This window comes from Stomoxys calcitrans, chromosome 2 (genome assembly GCF_963082655.1).
Source record: "Stomoxys calcitrans chromosome 2, idStoCalc2.1, whole genome shotgun sequence".
In the NCBI taxonomy this organism is placed as follows: domain Eukaryota; kingdom Metazoa; phylum Arthropoda; class Insecta; order Diptera; family Muscidae; genus Stomoxys; species Stomoxys calcitrans.
In genome coordinates this window covers 137,831,579-137,853,736 of record NC_081553.1, presented here as the reverse complement: position 1 = coordinate 137,853,736, position 22,158 = coordinate 137,831,579, and the positions used below count along the sequence as shown (strand labels likewise).

Here is a 22,158-nt window from a genome sequence, read left to right as displayed (position 1 = left end):
GCTGCCCCCATATGTTTTGTTGGTGCCGGCTGGAAGACCAACTTCATGATGGAGACCAACCAAAGCCAAGCTGGCTAGAGTCCCCAAGATGAAGCGTTCTTTTTGGATTTGGACAGCGAAGCTACCGGAGGTGGAGTGAAAGCCCAAGAATAAAAAAAAAAATAAAAAAGACAGAGAAACCGCGGTGAAATAGTGTTTTTTTTATTTAATAATCTTGCCTGGGCTACCAAACAAGCAAAGTAAAATGTAATGAACTTAAAGCTAAATAGAATGGCAATAATCTACAAACAAAGACAGCTAAATCTACAAGGAAATTGTTAAATGATTGTGAATTTGAAATAAAAGAAACTGAAATGAAAGAAATCTAATAATTAAAAAAATTTTGTAAATCTAAAGGCAAATTGAACGAACATTAAGAGAAGAAAAAGAAGACATTTAAAACCTGAAACAAAAAGATTTAAAAATCTGAAAAGGAAATATTGAGAAAAAGTATTGAAAAACTCTGAAATTCGTGAGAAAAATGAAATAACTAAAAATTATTAAAAATTGTTTTAAACTGCAAAAGAAAACCTGCAAAGAAACGTTGAAAACCTGAAAAGAAAGTAATCCCTGAAAATAAAAAGGGGGGAAAGATTAACCTGAAAAGAAAATAAAGTTACCTGCAAAGAATAAAATAAAAGAAAATCAATAAATACTCACCCAGACATAAACTCCACCTCCACTGTCCCAACGTTGGAATATCAGCCAGTCAGGCGATAGCAACACGGCGTTGGTCAGCCGACAACGCCCAAGGTACCCACTTTCGAATCCCATTTCCATACTTGAAACAAGACAATACGATTGACGTGCACGGACGGACAGACAGGTACTGGACCACATACTCTTAAAATAAAGGTTTAATATAAAAGAAAAGCAGTAATTAATTAAGGTTTGAGACAGAACAGACATCAGGTTCTTATTTAAAACATCGCCAGAACTTAGGAGGCGAACTTTCAGTGTTAGGATGAGCTCACCCTAGGCCAGGAAGTATTTTACATAGAGACACTTACGAGCCATTGCTCCCACATTGATGTCCGCTCTGTAGAGGCACGACCCCAGTAAATCCTGCAAGAACATAACTTTTATTTAAAGAAATAGCTACATAAGACTATACCCACATGATACTTACCATTATCAGACGGACGGACAGGAAATAGGGTAAACGGCAAGCAGGGTTGACGACGCTCCAAGGCAAGCACCGAAGCTAGACGAAACCAGCTTCAACATTAATAGCCATCCATAGGCCAGATCCGAGGAAGACTCGATGACCCATATTCCTGGAAGAAGAAGCAAGAATTAAATTATTGTTAAACTGAGAAATTTTCCTTTTATTTTTCCTGCATCCATTTCGAATTATGAATTTAAAACATGAAATTTTGAATTAACTCATTCTTTTAAATTGAATTTCAGAATTGCTTTATTTGGTTTTCCTCTTTGTTTTTTTTATTTGCGCTTACCTATTTAATCATAGTTATAAATTTGTTAGATTCTAGTTACTGCAGAAATGCAATAAAGCCAAAACTTGAAGTTTATAACGTTATTTCGAAGTATTTCCTGTTCTAATTATTTAATGAATATGGAAGGCTAAAAAGCAGGTAAGAAAAAGGGTAGCTCAAACTTACCGGTCCAGGACAAACAGGTGTATTTGGGGTGTCCTCATAGATTATGACGCAAGAGGGCACCATGGTGGGGAGGGTGCGTCCTGACACCAGCTGAATGCTAAGTGGTGTCAACATGGTAGTGTGTGTCTGTCTAGTATTGTTCATGGTTGTTGTGTAGGTATCAGTGTCCCTCCATCAGCTGGTTGATTTTTGTTTTTTTGTCACCTGCTTTGGAGGAGGTGAACTGGCAAGAACCGTGCCCTTTTCGACTGAGCCACAGCCGGTGCTCGAACGCCAGCAGCCAGCGCCCGTCAGTTCATTTCCTCCCCTCCAAGCAAAGCAGGGTTCCTTCGGGAGCACGACAAGATTATCAAATGGCTTTACATGTGCCTGATATGTGTTATGAAACAAAAAACTTTCATAAACTTCATTAGACCTCACTTTCTCATATTTGTTCCACTCTGTAGTCTCAATATTAAAAGAATTAAACACCTCCACAGCCCCTGGACCTATGGCATTTGAAAATTGACCCACTATCACTGGTTCAGCCTTTTTTATCCAAATCAGTTGCTGCCGCAAAAATTTTAAAATTCTGCCACAATATCCTGCAGTTTTCTGATATATTTCCAAGAAATTGCAGCTTTTGTTTGTTTCTCTTTCGAGACGAGCTCAATGATCGGAAGTGCAAATGGAAAGGGAATGCCAAAGATCGCAACACACACCAACCACTATGGGACGCGTTTCGTCTTTGTTTAGAAGACTTTTCAACCATATTTGGTTGTGATGACTTCAAGAGCCTTGCGTTGTCATGTTGTATTTGAATCGCATTAATAACGAAAACGCATCTATGATACAATTACCACACTCGAAAACCCTATCTATTAGCTGTACTTTTCCCAATGCATGTATTTTTGTGTAATGGCAGACATTCTGTCTGTGGCAAATTGCACTTCTTCCGTACTACACATGATTTTGTTCATTTTTTCGAAATTGTATTGATGGTTTCGAACGCTAAGACAACGGCAATGACTCTCGCTGCTGCTCGAATCCTGGCCGGGCTCTACCGAATTTTTCATTTTTCAAGTTTTTTGTCTGTAGGGCGAGATCATTAAATTTTACAATTTTTTTTTGTTTCTCTCAATGATCAGAGTTCGTCAATTTTTTTTGACATAATCCATAATCCACAGGGCTTTATACTTAGATGAATGCTGGAGTTTGCTTTTACGTTTGATTACGAACGGATCATTACTTGAAATTAGCGTTGGTTTATCAAATCCGTTTTGACACAATTCCAAATATTAGTTTCTTTCTTTGATTAGTTTCTCTAAGTCTCCGGCAAATATTTTTTTCTTTTTTGTTCTTTTTCTCCGACTGTGCCATATAATAAACAGATCAATTACTGGTTGAGAAATGGCCTTTATTGATAGCTGAACAACATATTTAATATGTACATGTGTATATACCTAAGAGTATAAGAGTTTTGGAATTGATAGTATAAGAAATTCAATGTTGTCAATTGTGCCCATCACCACTTGCACCTCAGTTTGAAGTATCAGATTTTGGAGCTTGTATGAACGTTGTTGTTACATGTCTCAGTTTTGCCATTGCGCCCGTAACGCACTAAAGACTTCATCCTCATTCCTGTTAACCAACAACCAAGCCAAATCTTTTGCGGGGACACAAATGATAAATGTCTCATACATGAAACAAACTGCGGAGGCCCATTTTCAAGAACAAAATCTCTTCACATTATGGAATTCGTTTTGGTATTTCGAAACTCTATGTTACTGTTTGGATTTTTTTATTTGATGGTATCTAAAAAACATTCTTCTGTCATTGCATGCTGAATAACTTCCAGTGAAATTACAACTTTTTCTCATTGTACCGGGTAACAAATAAAGTCGACCTCCAAACAAAACCACTTCTCTAGCTCTAAGGTTAAGGTGCAATCCCCACCCCAAGTCATCCATGGACACACGATACAGCCATCAACATAAAAACCACTGAAATTAACATGCTTGAGTACATGGTAAATAAATAACAATTTTAAATTCAAATTAAATTAGCATAAAAGCCAGGCATGCTGGTTACTTGATGTTCGACCAACCAACCGGCGCCGAAGCGGAAAAAAAATCACTTTGTAACCGCTCTATTTTTTGGGCTTGGATGCTTGATTAAAATAAAAAATACTGTAGCGCTCATATGTAAATTAGTTGGAAGAGATTACAAAAACAACATACAAAGATGTCATGAAACCTGTGTATTACGAATACTCGTACTGCTGAAAAATATGAAGTGGAATGTAGTGTGTTGCATTTCAAACGCACTAAAACATGGCTAATGTTCTTTAACGGCCGCTGCCAACCACACATATACATTCATACGCTAGGTATAGGTATGGCTCATTTTCATGCATGCCATGGTTTATTCAGAGAATAACTGCAAACAAGAGTAAACAGTATCGGCAACCCATTGCAATGATAACGAAAGAAAGATGTCACAAAACCTTTTTCAATGATTGATTCAAGAGTTTAGATCATTTTACAGCCTATTAAGGCTGTGTGCCGATTCATAGCAAAGTCGTAGGGTTTGTAAAAATATGACTTAGTGTGGTGAAAAAATTTTGAGTAGCCCAGGGGCTAGCACGATTTTTGATAGAAGCAAAGCAAATGTTGACGTATATAAAGCAGAGTTCCATGTTGCTAGTTGTGAACAGATACGCAGGTGTAATTCAATTTGGGATGATTTTGTTAAAAACATTCATCATTGAAAATTGATGATAAATGCTATACTGTTGAGAGAAATTGGCCAAACAAAATGTTTTTATTTGAGACATTTGCAACCTCTGTGTGAAATATTTGTTGGACGGCGTCGGCATCACCAATCGTCCGGCTTTTACATGTTAATAAAATCTTGTTACAATAACATCATTAATCGAAAGAGTACTTTATCTGTAAACAATGTCCAGGTATTTAATTGGTCTTATTGCAAGTCTAGTAAAAAATTGTTTCAAGCAAGCCATGGGTAATTTCAATAAATTTTGATTTTTTAAATTTCTTGGCTTGCTGTTGCTCAAGCAGAAATGTCAAAAATTTATATACATAGTGAGAAAGTTTCCGTTTGGCACAGCAAATTGTAAATTGTTTCTCACCAGTGGAAAATATTGTCTCTACGTCATTTTTACATCTACCGACTGATTGGCACACCCTCTAAATGCTGGCGACAAATTTTCTTTGCCTGGTCATCGCGTAGGAAAATGTACCACACCGCAAGCGAAGACCGTTTGGCATGCTCCTTATCTAGTTTTACGCCTAAAACTACCTTATCTTAAACATCTCCGCATCTCTATGGCAAAACTTCGGGCTGGATACCAATGTAACATTTGCGTAATATACCTCTATGACCCTGGATCCAGTTGGCTTACAAAATAACATTTGGGGGCAATACTCTGAAATGTAACACTCCACTTCGTGAGCTGCTAAATTCCCTTCAAAAATGGCATTATTTTCTCTTCCCCCCCTTTCTCGTTTTTTTTTCACAGATTATGCGTAAATCGGGATTTTCTGAGCTTTTAGAATCATTCGACTTAAACGGAAACTGCATTTCAACAAATTGAACATCTTTTGCAATCCCAAATTTTCTTCGCCACATTCCACGCATATCCAATTATAACGATTTCTTTCGATTTAGCATCGAGTGTCTTTCCCAAAAAATAAATTGGGTTGCCCAAAAAATAATTGTCGATAATATAGTAGAAATATAGTCGGCGTTGACAAATTTTTTCAACGGCTTGTGACTCGGTAATTGCATTCTTTCTTCTGTCAGTTATCAGCTGTTACTTTTACCTTGCTTTAGAAAAAAGACACAATGTTTCACCATTAGAAGTAAAATTCTCGCTTATTTCAAAAATAATCGTTTAAGCATAATGACTTACTCCGCCTGAATTGTAACTCACGAGTAGTTAGTTTTATTCGTACAAAGTTTTTTTTTCACTCTTTAGGAATTTTTAACTAATCGTGGACAAATGTCATGGACTAAGGAGTATTATGCAATTAACTCCTATTTACGATAAGCATTTTTCTGAGTGTGTGTCAAAGCTTAACATAATTCGAATTGTGCAAGCAACGAGTGTGAAAATGGTGAAGATGAAGTAAATGCACCTCAGAATTTCGTTTGCAAGCTACGAAAATCTCTTTATGGTCTGAAACAGAACCCAAGGTATTGTAACGAGAAGTTTAATCATTTCTCAATGAACGTAGGATTCAATAGATCTATGCATGATTCATGTTTATATATAAAGTTCGAAAATAATTCAATTTTATAATTGTTACTCTACGTGAATGACGTATTTATTGCGGGAGATCAATTTCTATCATTAGAAATAATGTGTCTTGAATTGGGTAAATTTCTTAAAATACCAGATTACGGTCTTTAACAATACTACTTGGGAACCAAGATTGGTTATGACTGTTCGAGCGGAACCATAAAACTTAGCCAACACACACAAGTTTTAGAAAAGTGCGCTATTATAGAATATAATGTTACAAAAACGCTGATGAAAAAAAGATTATGTCTTCCTCAAGATATTAATACGATTACAGAAAAGCCATACCGGGAATTGTCGTGCAGTTTAATGTACCTCATGGAAAGTATTCGCCAGGATATATGCTACTAAGATGTAAACTAGACTGCTTTAAAAAAATTGTACGCTATATTACGAGCTCAAGAGTCCACGAATCGTTATTCGCGGGTGGTCGCAGCAGTGAAGAAATAATAAGGTGCCCTGATGCGGACTGGGCATTTGATAGTATCGGCCGAAAATCTGTAAGTGGATTCCTTTCTAAAGTGTTTGGTTGCCCTGTATCCTGGTACAGCAAGAAAAAAAACAATAGTGGCTACTTCGTCGAGTGAAGCTGAGTATGTGGCCCTAAGCTTAGATGTTTCAGAAGGCATATGGATTAGAGGTATTCTAATGGATCTTCAAGTTTTACCACCTAATAAACCAGTAATAATGTACGAAGACATCGACGATGTATTTGTATTGCCCGCAATTCAAAAACAAACAAACGATCGAAACACATTGATATTAACTATCAATTCATACGGGACTACATTTCGAAAGGAGTCATTCAAGTCGAGCAGTTGTCTATTGAATTCCAAATAGCAGATGCGTTTAATAAGGCACTCGATACGTCCAAGTTTTCATATTGTTTCATAGTTTCGTAATGAACTTCAACTAATAGCACAGTGATTGAGAGAGAGATGTAATACTTTGAATATCAACACTTTGATTAATTATTTATTTATTTTCATTTATCATATGCTTTTGGAAATGTACTATGTCAAACATTTCTAATTTCCTACAAATTTGTTCTTATTCGTACATAAACATAATTTTCCTTTAAATTGTCTTCAATAAATTTTATATATAACCCAAATTCTTCGTTTATATTAAAAAATCATTTCCTACTTTATCAATGTCGATATTATTTGACTCAAGATATCCTCGGTGCTGACTATCTTCACTGCAATTTCATCCGCTATTATTTTTCATACATCCTTTTTTAGTTCGACAACACTTTGCACAACTGCGAGTTGGATTCCTTTGCAATATTTGCCTAATACATCTCTATGTGTCTGCATCGAGGTGGTCTCTCTAGATAGCACATGTTACCTTAAAACTGTGTCATCAAGATCTCTATTCTTTGACCTTAATACTCAAAAGCTCTCCAAATACTGAGTGCTGCTCGCCTTCACTGTATTATCTTTCAGGGTCACATAGTAATATACATCCTCTTTCTTTTTGCTGATCCATCCCCTACAGAGGTCTAAAATGAAAATCGCAGCATTTCGCATGTTGTTCTGAGACATACGGTATCTTCCAATTTATAGTGTAAGCCCTATGTGACAAAGTTTTGATCTCGTACTGCACTACAAAGTTCTAGGAACTACGTAAATTTTAAATGTCGAAAGCTAATAAACGCTGGGATCTTCAGAACAACTTCTATATAATGGGAGGATAAATACTTTGACAATCCGTGTGCAACACATCAAAATATCTCACCTTAAAAAGTCGGAGAAATTTGTTAGTAGAATCAGCTAAAATGTTTGCTGAAACAGCAAACATTTTCTGCTGTTTTCAGATGGTGAAAATTGAAACAAGCCCCAAAATTTTCATAACTCCAACATTTTGTATATTTCTTCTTTTTATTTTAGACGTTACCATACAATATTTTCCAATCAACAGACTGTGTTTGTTGATATCAGCAAACATTGTCTAAATGCAAACTTTCCCATGAACATTCCATTAGGAAACAGCGGAGGTACAAACAACAACACTATCTGCTGATTTTAAATTAAGAATGTTAAAAAAAGTTTGAATGAAACCGCCTCTAGACCCAGAAAAAAAGGTTTGCTGATTTTATATTAAAAATTTTTAACCTTTGAAGGAAACGTTTAAACAATGTTGACGTCTAAACGATAGTGAAAGCAATTCCGTATTAATTTTAGGTGTTCATTTATTTTTTGAAATCATAAAAAATTCTCAAATTTTCGAAAATTTGGTCAAATTATATTCTGAAACCCTATAAAATTAAACTATAAGTTTTAAAAGTACTTCTCACACTTTGAGACTACAATTAATATTTTTTCATTCGAAAACAGCAGAAAGAGATTGTTTTTTTACCATAACATTTCTGCTGCTGTCTCATTTCAGCAGACTTTTTAAAATAAACATTTATGCTGCTATAACATAAAAATTTTTCTAAGTGTAATTTTGCAAATTCTATGTAATAACTAAAGCTAATTCTTGAGCTTAAACTAAAAAATAACCAAAAATATGATTTTAGTAATAAAATTTTTTTTATGATTGTTAAAATTTTTCCAATTTTGGAAAAAATTTCGGTGTATACCCTTAACATAAAAAAATGATTTGTGGTGTTTTTTTGTAGTGTTTATAATTTTTTACCATCTAAAAAAGCATAAATTGGTTGCTGTTTTAGCAAAAAGTTGCTGCTATCCCATTTACAGCAGATTATATATTGTTGTAGCAAAATATTTGCTTTTTTACTAAGAAATTTCTCCGGGTGTAATTTTTCTTGACGATATAGGTAGTTGGCATAGGTCAATCCTTTTCTTTTATTTTTATTCAATGTCACCGAAATCTGGCAAATATAGTCAAGGTCGGATAATATTTCCATATAGCTGCCACAAGACCTGATTTATTCGTGAATAACTATTCAAACAAAGATTAGAATACAATGTTATCATCATTTGACGCAATGACCAATTAAACGTCTGTCTCCCTAATTGTTGGGCAGTCAAAATACCGATGAGAGATAAAAATGAATAAAAAGTTAATCCTTAACTTAAACCACACCAGAATAACCAAAAATACATGACAGCGGCTGGTGATCTTCATCAATTAAAAATTACAGTAGTTCATTTAGCCAACATTTTCCTTCGTGACTTCGTGACTGGCAGCACAAATGTGCCACTGGGATGATTGGCAATGCATTGTCGGGTGTATATGCATTAAACAGGGGGGAGTATACTGACGCCTTAGAATGCAATTAACCTCAAAGGTTAGCAGACAACAACTAGCCAACTATAAAAGAAAACATCAAAGGAAATCATCATTGTGGAAAATCAAAAGAAAAAACAAACATACAAAAATTACCCTGAAGGCACTTTAACTTCTTTAGATTGCAAAGGAAAGAAAGACGTCGATGGAGTTACACCTAACAATGGTTCTGCCATCACTGCCAATAACCATGTATTTACGTTTGTTTTCGGGAAGACCAGTGTCGGGTGACAGTGGTCATTTACGATTTTATGAGCAACGATAATGCCTTAACTTTAACCACATAACCGTATGACCAGCACTTTAAGTAAGACAAAAAGATAGCAAGAGAAGCCATGGGGCACTGTACAGCGAACAAATAAAAGAACTGCCAATATAACCACCTTTTATTGGCTAGTGTTGTCATCCCAACCCCCCATTTTATTTGTTTCAGTATTGTTCTGCTTTCATATTACCACCAAATATATAGTCACTCAAGTGTATTTTCTATGGGGCTTTGCAACAAATGTTTACTACTTTTGATTTTTATTGATTCTATTTCATGACCACCCTTGAATTGCATTCGTGCTGGCTGGGATGGATTCATTTAAAAACGATTGTTGAGAAGACATAAAACGATTGAGGTCGTTGGGGAACTGTGGAGCAGAGTGGGCTAGTAATAACTTAACACTTTCAGCCCACATTCACATAACTTAATGCAGTTTAAAGAAAGTTTATTTGATAGATTTGCTTTAAAATACTGTCAAATAAATCTACTTTATAGCTGCATTAAGTTTTGTTAATATGGACATGTAAGTTATTCAATTATTTTAGCCGATATGCAATTAAAGGATGTTCAATATAACTCTACAATATAACCTAATAATGATAATATCGAATGATGAATTTGACTATACAAGTACGAGTATTTGGGTGTTTGAAATTCTTTTTGGCTGTTGTAGCTGTGAATGACAAAAGTACATGATGCAATCAAACTCAAGAACTGGCTTTAATGTAGCGGTGGCATATGAGTGACTTTTAGGCGTACACGATTCGGTAGTCAAATATCAACAAAACAAAAAAAAAAGTAATTTTAATGATAAATATATGCATCTCGCAGTTTATAATTTTGATATTATTCAAATTGTAAGCAAGTTTTGCATTCCAGAACATTCAATCGTGGAAGAAATATGAGTTCGTCCTCTTTTAGTTGTTGTCATTCAGACTGAATGATGACACCATATGTTCGGTATTTTACAACAACGTCATTAATAATCGGCGATAAATAAACCGGGATACAGCAACCTGCTTAGTAAGTATTTGTCTCCAAAAAAAAAAAAAGCGAGAAAATGCGCTAATTGAGTAAATAGGATTACATGGAAACTATAAACGTATACTTTTACTTTACTTTAATTGGCTATGACAGAATATTTCTTCCACTAGCCGAACATAGAATAGCGTTCCAAGCTCCACGATCTTCTGCGTTCATTTTAAAATCTCTGACACCATGTTTTGAGGTGTCTCCCACCACTTGATCTCTCCATCGGACTTTTGGTCTTCCCGGTTTGCGTGTACCACCGTGTTTGCCTTCAAAGGAATTCTTTGCTGGAGCTTCTTCATTCATTCTGACAACATGACCTAGCCAACGCAGCCGTTGTATTTTGATGCGTGTAACTATGCTTTCGTCGTCATACAGCTCGTGGTTCATACGTCGCCCATATTCTCCATTAACGCAAACTGGTTCATATATTTTACGAAGAATCTTCCTCTCAAATACTCCAAGCACTGCCTCATCTGCTTTCACACGTACCCATGCCTCAGAACCATATAACAACACGGGTAGTATCAGTGTCTTGTATAAACATATATCAAAACAAAATCTAAAAATGAAAAGTATTTACTTTAATTTATTTCGTTTGTGAATGTTTAAACAATTCCGTAGCGCAGAGGTTAGCATATCCGTTGATGTTGAACGCCTGGGTTCGAAACCTGGCGAGACAATCAGAAAAAAAATGTCAGCCGTGGTTTTGCCCTCCTATTGCTGGCAACATTTATGAGGTACTATGCCATGTAAAAACTTCTCTCCAAAGAGATGTCTTACTACGGCACGCCGTTCCGTGACGTGATGATTATAAGCACCCCATCAGTTCAAACTCTGAGCTCCAATTTGTTTGGTGTTCATGTCACTACGAGAAGCTCAGTTAAGAGCTATCGGACGTGTCCGTAGTTTGCGGATAGCGGAATGCTTCGTATACGGAGTAGCTGCAATTGCAGTCGCTGACAATCAGTGGTATCGAGCGGGGAGAGCTCTTTTCTAAATGCTGAGTGCTATGATACTCGATATTATAAGGCGATCTATTGGCGTCTTTAAATAACCAATGACCATAGCCTTCCCGAGGCGATCGGCCCTATGGACTGGAACAAGTTTGATCACTTTTGGTGCTTAAAGGGGATTGGTACCTCCACATACAACAACAACTGATTTCGAAAACTGTAAATCCCTTCCCAGGATTTCTTTTGCGTCTATCGTTAGGGCACATAGCTCTGCCTGAAATGTTGTGTGTGTCGTAGTATAGCCCCAATCCAGTCCCTGTTTCTTGAAACACTCCTTAGTCTGCCCACCGCATCTATAGTGTCCAGGAGGGAACCTTGGTCGTATTCTGTCTCCCCGTGCGGCTCAGTGCGGTAACTGTCGACCTATCTATATTCAGTTGGAGAAACGTCTCAACATTTCGCATCACTGCATGAAGGGCCGTCTTCTCCGAACTGCCCTTGAGTTATGCCTGAAGTTCTCCGACGCCAGACCCTCTCTCACCTTCAAGTCCTTTTTGTTTTAAAAAATATTTGTTTTGTTTGAAATGTCACATGCTACATTTTGTAATAAGCATAATTGACCCTTTACATTCACGATACATTTGTTTTACATTTACGACAGCATAACCAAGCCTTAATTTTCATGATATGATCGACCTATTTTATATTTTGTTTTTTTTTTTTTCATTTAAAATTTTTCTTTTGCAGATATCCTGCCGAAGTTATATCTGTTGATACATCTGGCAAACGTTTCCAGCGTATGTGCATGGCTCGCAAATCGACCACGGGCGTTTTTACCACCATGCCCGACACCAATAATCTCAACGATGACGTCCAGACTGTGGCGAGACGCTCTCGATCACGAAAAGCACGCGGCAAACGGCGTAACACAATAGCCGGCATTGATCAAAAGGAAATACAAAGTGCTGCCAATGGGTATGTTTCTGACATGGTCGTAGTTACTATAATTATATTATTATTTCGCACAGAAACAAAACCAAATACTTTTAAAATTACATTCCCAAAACAAGATAAACGATTGATATAAAATAGACATAGAGCTTTCTTCATCTAAGTTATTATTCAATATTTCTATTGTGAACACATTAAAGAAGTGGAATACAAATTTCTGAATGCCGAAATGAATTCTTGTTAAATATGCTATTCCAGTTTACGTTTAATGTGTTCTATATGTGTTTATAATTTTTAAAATATTTCCACTAAATAGCAGACAATGCCTTAAAGTCTTCCCAATCTTTTTTTTTTATTCGTCTATAATGTATTTTTATTATGATGGTTCAATTTTATTATTGTTCTTGTACTGTGATCGATCACTTCTGTAGCTGTTCGTTTAAAATCGTTGCATGTTCTATCATTGTTTAAAGGTCGTTCCGAAGCAAAAAAACAATGCTTCCAAACAGAAGTGCTACTCGGTATGCTAAGGATAAAGCACCCGCTTACGCTAATTCACCGAAAATATGCTAGCACAGTATTACAATTTTTTTGCATCGAAATAGTCCACGCGTTAGAATTAGTATATTCTTTTCTTACACAATTACTAAAATCAGCGATGAATTCTGCGCATAAAACCATTGCACATTATGGTGGTGCTTACAGAATGCTCAAAGAAATGTTGCAAATGCAAAATTTCCCATGAACATTCACTTAAGGAACAGGGGCAAACTTTTCACATATCAATGAGTGCTGTCCCATTCAAGTTTAAGATCAATGATAAAGGACCTCCTTTTCATAGCCGAGTCCGAACGGCGTGCCGCAATGCGACACCTCTTCGCACAGAAGTTTTAATATGGCATAGTACCTCACAAATATCGCCATCATTAGGAGGTTTTAGTCATGGTTCGAATCCAGACGTTCATCTTCATAGGCTGATATGCTAATCTTAACGCAAAGCAGTCCTCCACGCAGAATGTTAGTCCTTCCAATTGTATGAACATTTTTTGCTGGGATTTATCCGTGTTTATGGCCACAAAAATAGAGTATTAACCCATAACAGAGCCTTAAATCTTCGATCGCAAAATTGTTTACACACTAGCTTAGTTTATATGAAACCGTGGTCTTCATATACCTATGAACATTTCACGGTGGTATCTGTTGTGGATATTGAATGCCAGAAAAATATTTTACATACCAAACATTACTTTTAATACGTTTGACACCGGTATTCATCCATCAAAGCAGATTGTTCCATAAATATTCCTTCGCTCTCTAACACTGTAGGTGCCATACTGTTTTGCCTCCTTTCTTGTGTACGGCACATAGCATACTGAGGTTCCAATCATCGCGTATGTCTTCTTCTATCCAGATCGCGCTGACGAGCTGATGTATACGCCTCATCAGCGTGTTTCTTCCGGCCTTAAATAGATCAGTTGAAAACCCAACGACTTCCGCTGTCTTGTTTCTGCTACGTAGCTTCATCAATAAGGATTGGTTCTATAGGATTTAATTATCGCTCCAAGTGGCATCCACAACAATTCAGTTACTCTTGAATACTTTATCCCTAAAAGACGAAAAACTTAACTCATATGGTGTTATAAACATTCCCTTTCAGTCATTTAGTCATCATGAGTACTACGAATTGTTTGTTATCACATTTGCTGTGATCCTGTTTGACAGAATAATATTAAATTGAATCATCATAATACCTATACTTCCTCTATTCTTTTTTCATTTCTTAGTAATAAAGTACTATAAGATATTATTTAAAAATATTTGAAATTATTGTGATTTTTTTGTTTTTTATTTCAAGCGTTTTATTAAAATGAATATTTTTTTTAATTTTAATTTTGTTCAAGAATTTGTTATGCTGTTTTTGGAATACCCAAATTTTTATTTGGTATGCAAAGTTCGTTTACTTTTTCCCTTATTGAATTACATGCAATTTGTACTGCAATGCCTTATATTTTCCTCAGTGTATTGAGCAATGTTGTGCTGTACTTGATGTTGTGCACATTTGAACTCCCCGCCCCAAAACATGGAATGATTTATTTTATATAGATGTGCTAAACACAGAGAGATAATTGACAATATCCTTATAGCATCATTCGAACAAACCGTTTGAAAATAATCCAGCATGTATTTCTTTGCAAACAGCAATAAAAAAAGTTTGTTTCATGTAAATATTCTTTGTGTTTTTTGTGGCCTTCCTTATGTTGTTGAATATGTTAATATTAATTTGTTTTGCATTGATATGTTGCGCAATAATAATTTGCATACAAAGAATACACAGTGAATAGCATTTAATTGCAGCATCTAACATTTACAGGGCGAAAAGAAATTTAACGAATTTTTTAACAGCTTCCAGAACTACCGCCATACAAATGCAAACCTACATTGAATTAAATAAAAATTTTTCACAGCATTCGCTTCAACCTGCATATCATTTTGACTGTGTTAACACGGTTATAAATTTCATCATTGATTTAGCCGTTTTCCATGTACATACCTCCATAAATTTATCCTTTTACTCGATATTTTCTTTTAACTCATCACCTATATTTGATTTAATTCATTTAATCATCATCACTTCTAAGTAATTTTATTTCTTATTCACTTAACTTTAAGGTATTTTCAGTATTACACTTGTATGTTTGAAATCAGTTTGAACTTTTATCCCCGATAGAATTGGATACAATTTACAAATCACTTAGTTTCCATTCATCGAGCAGGCGTCTATTTCTTTTCATTATCATCTTTCACCTTTTGCGACTTTGTTGGTGAAAGTTGAGCTATTTTCAGCCGATATATATATATTTTACCAACAATACACTTTATATATACATTTATAGACTGGATTTAGTGTTAAACCGTGTAAAAATTGTGACTTCTGGAACTCAAGAAGTTAAATACAGAAATCGTTTTTTATGTGGTCTATAACTATTTATAGACCTATCTAAATAGGATCTGGAGCGTATTTCAGTCAAATCGAGTAAAAATTAAGACTTCCTTTTTTTTTTTTTATTTATTAGTCTATAGATATTATAATCCTTACAGACTAGACTATATACAATATATACAAACTAAGCTTAATAACTACGAATTCAGCAAAACAATAATCTTTTTCTTTAAAGAATATTTGTTTTCGCACAGATCTACATTATTGTAAAATTTATTAAATTCAACACATAAACGCCTAAATGGGTCATTGTTCGCAAAATTCGTACGATAGTATTCAACATGAAGAAGATTAAAATTTCGTGAAGGTCTCAGCGGCACGTTCAAGCAGATGTGGTCCAACAGAAACTCCGACTTCAAGTTTTCGTTTAGTATATTTAACATGAAATTCAGATTCAGCATTGTACGCCGACTTTCCAACGAAGGCAATTTGATCAAATTTAATCTTTCTTTATAAGATGGTAAAGTTTTAAATGTCCAGTTACGTCTACGTAAGTAGAATAACACGAACTGTTTTTGCACAGACTCAATTGAATTGCAGTGGATTTTATAATTTGGGCACCATATTATAGAACCATACTCCAGTATCGGTCGAACAAGGGATGTGTATAGATTTCTTGTGACGATAGGATCAACAAACTCTTTGCTCCAACGCTTAACAAATCCCAAAGAACCATAGGCTTTATTGATCGTCAAAGATATATGTGATCTATAGTTTAACCTTTGATTTAACAAGAAGCCAAGATCCATGATTGATTCCACAGTTTCTAGGGGCAAACCGTTTATAGAGTAAATTGTTGTTAGATGATTTAATCTGTAAATCGATATATGTTTACATTTTTTTGTTCAATTCCATTAGATTCAGTTGACACCAATCGTATAATCGGTCAAGGTCGGATTGTAGTTTCAGTTGATCTGTGTCATTTTGAATGGTTTTGAAAAGTTTAACATCGTCTGCATACATAAGTACTCGAGAGAAAGTGGCAGTGGATGGTAGATCATTAATAAATAATGAAAACAAAATAGGCCCAAGATGACTACCTTGTGGGACTCCAGATAAAACATCAATAGTTTTAGAAACAGAATCATTAAATTTTACAGTTTGAGTGCGATTATATAACGTCAGTTTGCAAACGATTTCTAAATCCTACGTTTACAATTGTAGTTAATTCCAAAACATTTGTTACAGTTGAGTACGATTTACGAAATCCATGCTGATATCGTGATAACAGTGAAGAAACTTGATGAGACAGTGAGTCAGTGATGATTTTTTCAAGAAGTTTCGGAATAGCGCTAAGCTTTGCGATTCCTCTGTAGTTGGTGACTTCAGATTTACATCCACTTTTAAACAGGGGTATAATGAAAGAATTTTTTCCATAATGGAGGGAAATATTGTTTCCGTAAAGATTCATTAAACAATATTGACAGAACACCGGACAGGGAATTTGCGCAGTGCTTAAGAATATTGCTAGGGATACCATCTGGACCTGGATTGTAGGAACATTTCATATTCCTCAAATAATGCTGTACAGTATCAGATGTTGTTAGTGGAACAGACTCAAGACTAAGGACTCAAGAAGCCCAGTCGAAGGACCAATCTATTAAGAGTGTCTGTGCAAAATTTCAAGTGGATATAATGACAAACGGACGGACATAACATGTCAAGACGATCAAGAATATATACACTTTATGGGGTCGCAGACCAATATTTCTGAAATAACCTCAGCTTGTGAGAAGTTTTTATTTAATAATCTACTTCTTCGGGATGACTTAAATGTTGTCATGTCCTTGTTTAAAGTTTTCAAAGGATAAATGATAGAATAATATGAAAGAACAATTAAACTATATCATGTTATACTGCAGTAATGTTTGACGGCCGAAAGTAGCCATAAACTGGCCAACACTTTGTTGCCATTCAACAAAAAAAAGAAGTAAAAAAGTAGCATGATTAGCAGAAGAGATTTTTCGCTACTTTGTCTGTATTTAATGATTTTTAGGCCCTTTCTATGCAATCTTTAGTTCATACTTGCAACAACAACAACATCGGCCAGAACGCTGCCATAAATCACATTAGTCCTTTTCGCATTTTGAGTGCAGGAATGTGTTCACGACACAAACAAACACAAAGTGGAACATATCTAGGCCTACTTCATACCCATTCATACAGGAAACTGTATTAGATAAGGTAGTCTCCTCTACCTCTCCATCTTAGGCGTCAATGTAACATTCACAAAGTTTCAAAGGTCACATATTTGGTCTATTCGCCACAATCATTTCTAACCCATTCTGGTTTGGTCCCCATAACATTTTCCTTGCTTTTCGTTATTGTCTACGCATCATTATGGCATTGCCTTTTATTCATTGGAGTTTCTTCTTTTGGCGAATTTTCGTCTGCTGTCAACAAGTTTGCATGCATGCGTCTCTTAAACTGAAATTGAGTGCAGTACTTTGGTTTATGGTATTTTTTCTATTTTCTTGGCCCTTGCCATTACTTCATGAAACTTGTTTGTATACTCACTTCAACAGTGAGTATACCTTGCGTGTACGCTTGTCGTATGTGAAACATAGACATAACCTCTTCGGCAGGATTTTCGATGGGGCCCTTCTTAGGCATCGATTAAAAACAAATATATATATATAGTATACATATACAGTAGATGTGTTTCTGCAAATCAAGATATCCTCTTAATATTTAGTATGAATGAAATATTACCGAATGAGACATTTTGTTAGAAGTGAACATTTAAACTTAGTTTGAAATTGTATTTAGCAAGGCATAGTTCGATAGACAAAAGTCAAACGAGACGTGTACCTCAAAAACTATTAATTCGATCAACCAACTGATATTTTTCTTCCAGAATAAACAAAAAACGTTATTTCGAAAAAATTTGGTCAGGCATTTTTAATATTAAGCCATTGATATGTATATTCTAGAACTAGAACACTGGTTTAAACAGCTCACGCACGTTTCGCGTTTTGTTTCACTGTCAAACATCTTCATTTGGGTCAATAATTTAACCATGAATCGTCTTACAGACGAACAACAATGGCAAATTATTGATTTTTATTATCAAAATGCGTGCTCTGTTAAGAAAGCTCATCGCGCATTTATTGTGTTCAGCGACGAAGCTCATTTTTGGCTCAATGGGTACGTAAATAAGCAGAATTGTCGATTTTAGAGTAAAGATCAGCCAGAAGTATTGCAAAATCTACCAATGCATGCAGAAAAAGTCACAGTTTGGTGCGGTTTATGAGCTGGTGGCATCATTGGACCATACTTCTTCCAAGATGATGCGAATCGTAACGTCACCGTGAATGTTGAGCGTTACCGCTCAACCGTGAGATGATATCCAACTTTTTTTGCTCAAAATGCAAGAGCTTGACTTATATGACATGTGGTTTCAACAAGACGCCATGCCACACAGCACCCTTAACAATAGACTTATAGAGTGCGGTTTATGAGCTGGTGGCATCATTGGACCATACTTCTTCCAAGATGATGCGAATCGTAACGTCATCGTGAATGTTAAGCGCTACCGTGAGATGATATCCAACTTTTTTTGCTCAAAATGCAAGAGCTTGACTTATATGACATGTTGTTTCAACAAGACGCCATGCCACACAGCACCCGTAACAATGGACTTATAGAGTGGCGAGTTAGGTGAACATTTCATTTCAAGTTCGGAACCGGTCAATTGGCCGCCTAGATCGTGCGATTTAACGCCTTTAGACTATTTTTTGTGAAGCGATGTTAAAGTTCATATTTATACAGACAAGCCCGCGTTGAGTCATTGGAAGACAACATTGAAGCCTTTATTCGTGAGTTACCAGCCGAAATTTTGGAAAGAGTATGCCATGATTGGACTAAGCGGATGGACCATTTGAGGCGCAGTCACGATCAAAATTTGCATGAAATAATCTTCAAACACTAAATTATATGGACCGTTCTATCGATTCAAATAAAGATTTCATGAATTTTATGTGTATTTTTAAGTCCGCTGTGTAATATTTTAAACTTCGGAAATATGTTTTTCAAACTCATTGACGTGTTCTATTTTTAATCTAGCCTAACTCAGAAAAAGTAATGTTACATAACACAGAAATCAAACTTTTTCACTCCAATTTTCATTTCGTTCTAAAACATTTTAAATATGTTGCTTTACACATCTAGGTATGAGTATGAACTTGAGGCCTTTCCAATTACACCATTTCGCCATAATAAAAAGTCTGCTGTTATTGTCAATTATGCCCAATGGCACTATTGTAGGCAACATGTTGCAAAACTTTTCCAATTCATGTCTCAAATCGCCGAAGCGTAAATGCAATGAAATTGAGCGACGTCTTTTTGGCTGGAAAATACGTTTTAAGTTAGCCATTTGTCTGGGAGCCTGTGATAGGTAATCGCTTTAAGAAGATGAAAAAAGTTTATGTCATTATATAATGAAGGTGAATGTGAAGGTGCAATGTGCTGAACACATTCATGCAGTGTGGAGATCAGGCAATCAGTAATATTTAAGACAAGTAAAGGGTGATTTTTTAAAGGCCATAGGAAAGTTTTTCAAAAAAAAAAAACATAAAATTCAGAAAAATTTATGAAATTTTTATTTGAATCGATAGTACGGTACATATAATTTAATGATTAAAGATTATTTCATGCAAATGTGACTGTGACCGTGACTGCACCTTAAATGGTCCATCCACTAAGTCCAATTTTGGCATACTGTTTCCAACATTTCGGCCGATATCGCACGAATAAATGCTTCAATGTTGTCTTTCAATGCGTAAATTGGAGCGGGCTTCTCTGTATAGATATGAGCTTTAACGTAACCCCACAAAAGATTGTCTAAAGGCGTTAAATCGCTCGATTTAGGCGACCAATTGACCGGTTTCCAATGTTCACCGAATTCGTCTCTCAATAAGTCCGTTGTTACGCGTTCTGTGTGGCATATGGTCCCGTCTTGTTGAAACCACATGTCATGCAAATCAAGCTCTTGCATTATGGGCAACAAAAAAGTTGGATATCATCTCACCATTCACAGTTCCGTTACGATTCGCATTATCTTGGAAGAAGTACGGCCCAATGATGCCACCAGCCCATAAACTGCACCAAACTGTGACTTTTTCTGGATGCATTGGTAGCTCTTGTAATGCTTCTGGCTAATCTTCACTACAAAATCGACAATTCTGCTTATTTTCGTACCCATTGAGCAAAAAATGAGCTTCGTCGCTGAAAACAATGAACGCGCGATGAGCATTCTAAACAGACCACGCATTTTGTTAATAAAATGCATTAATTTGCAAGCGTTATTCATTTGTAAGACGATTCATGGTTTAATTATTGACCAAACTGAAGATGTTTGACAGTGAAACAAATCACGAAAAGTGCGTGAGCTGTTTAACCCAGTGTTGCCAAAAAGATAATAGCTAAAAAATCACTCTTTAAAAGGATTTAACGTTCGTCCAGGCCGAATCCCGTAGATTTTTTATACTCGCCATCATAGGATGGGTGTATACTAATGATTTCATTCCGTTTGTAACATCTCGAGATATTGATCTGCGACGCCATAAAGTATATATATACTATTGTAGAACGTCCCATCCTATAAAGGAGTATTTTTTTGCAAATAGCAAAACGCATACCCTCCATTTTTTTCCTTTTTAACTAACCCGTGCTGTCACGACGGGTAGAGATATAACTTTGAAATTTGGAATGGTTAGAGTTAGAGTTAGAGGTGTTAGCGAGATCGTGTGAAAATTTTCAAGGCCCTAGGTTGTCCGGGCGCCTTTTAGCCGGCCCCTAAAGTTGGTCACCCCGGTATTTCGAAAATATGTTGGGGTTGTCAAAACTCCGTTTGTGGCCCGATTTCCAAAAAATAAAACGTATCTACAATAAAGACTAATCAATGAAAACTTTAACCATTCTAAATTTCAAAAAAATATCTCCACCTGTTCTCACTCTGCTACAAAAATGAGATCCCTTATCATTGAGCTTAAAACTTGAATCGGACTGCACTCATTGTGCAGTCACATTGTCATATGTGAGAAGTTTGCCCCTGTTCCGTAGTGGAATGTTCATGGGCAAAATTTGCATTTGCATAATAAGGAATGTAATAAGACCACCAATGTCTCAGGATATCCGATTGAAAGTTAGTGAAATACATTTAAAACTCAAATAAGAGGATTACTTCAGTTCAACTCAAATGAATTCAGGATACTCATTTAAGTTTGTAGGTACCCTACGGAAAATGGGACAGGTCGCAAAGCTGTCGCTGGATAGGTCCTCCGGTGATAGGAACCGGTCCCAGTTCTCGTCCCCTAACATGGAAAAAAACCTATGATTTCTATAAGGGTTTGTCGCCCAAGTTGACGAATTGCCACCATTCTAACACCGTACGATAGGTCCAGGGACATTTGTTCCTATAATTTTTCACACACTAAATTTTGATATTATGCTTAAAATGGTTAATAAGTACAAGAAAACCCGTACGTGTTTAACATTTTCAAAATGGAAATTGCTTTTGCAGTGTATAGATTTTAAACAATTGTGGTAAGCCATCGATCTAGCTTTCACTTTACACGTTTAAGCATCAAATGTTAATCTGTCTGGGCGCTGTGACTACTATTTCACACACAACTGTACCTCCCATATAAAATGGTCCTTCGACTTGGCTTCGTCGGTCCCTAAAAGCAGCAGTGATCATACGATTTAATAATTTTGCCCAGAGTGTTTTG

At 35.8% G+C, this 22,158-nt stretch overlaps 1 protein-coding gene and 2 long non-coding RNA genes across 3 annotated transcripts in view; 1 reads left to right on the top strand and 2 right to left on the bottom strand.

The window, feature by feature from the left end:
- The window catches only part of LOC106090035 (serine-rich adhesin for platelets), a 267,366-nt gene that overhangs the window by 206,923 nt on the left and 38,285 nt on the right, over positions 1-22,158 (top strand). The window contains exon 4 of the mRNA XM_013256080.2: positions 12,223-12,450. Within this exon, the coding sequence (XP_013111534.2) occupies positions 12,223-12,450 (228 nt within the window). The remainder of the gene's footprint in view (positions 1-12,222; positions 12,451-22,158) is intronic.
- Positions 180-1,999, bottom strand: LOC131995193 (uncharacterized). The gene is made up of 5 exons (XR_009397248.1): positions 1,662-1,999; positions 1,169-1,316; positions 1,050-1,104; positions 700-882; positions 180-638 (listed from the first exon to the last, which is right to left on the bottom strand). It is a non-coding gene; the product is annotated as an uncharacterized LOC131995193 (long non-coding RNA).
- LOC106090036 (uncharacterized) lies at positions 8,828-9,665 on the bottom strand. Its single transcript, XR_001221740.2, has 2 exons — positions 9,310-9,665; positions 8,828-9,246 (listed from the first exon to the last, which is right to left on the bottom strand). It is a non-coding gene; the product is annotated as an uncharacterized LOC106090036 (long non-coding RNA).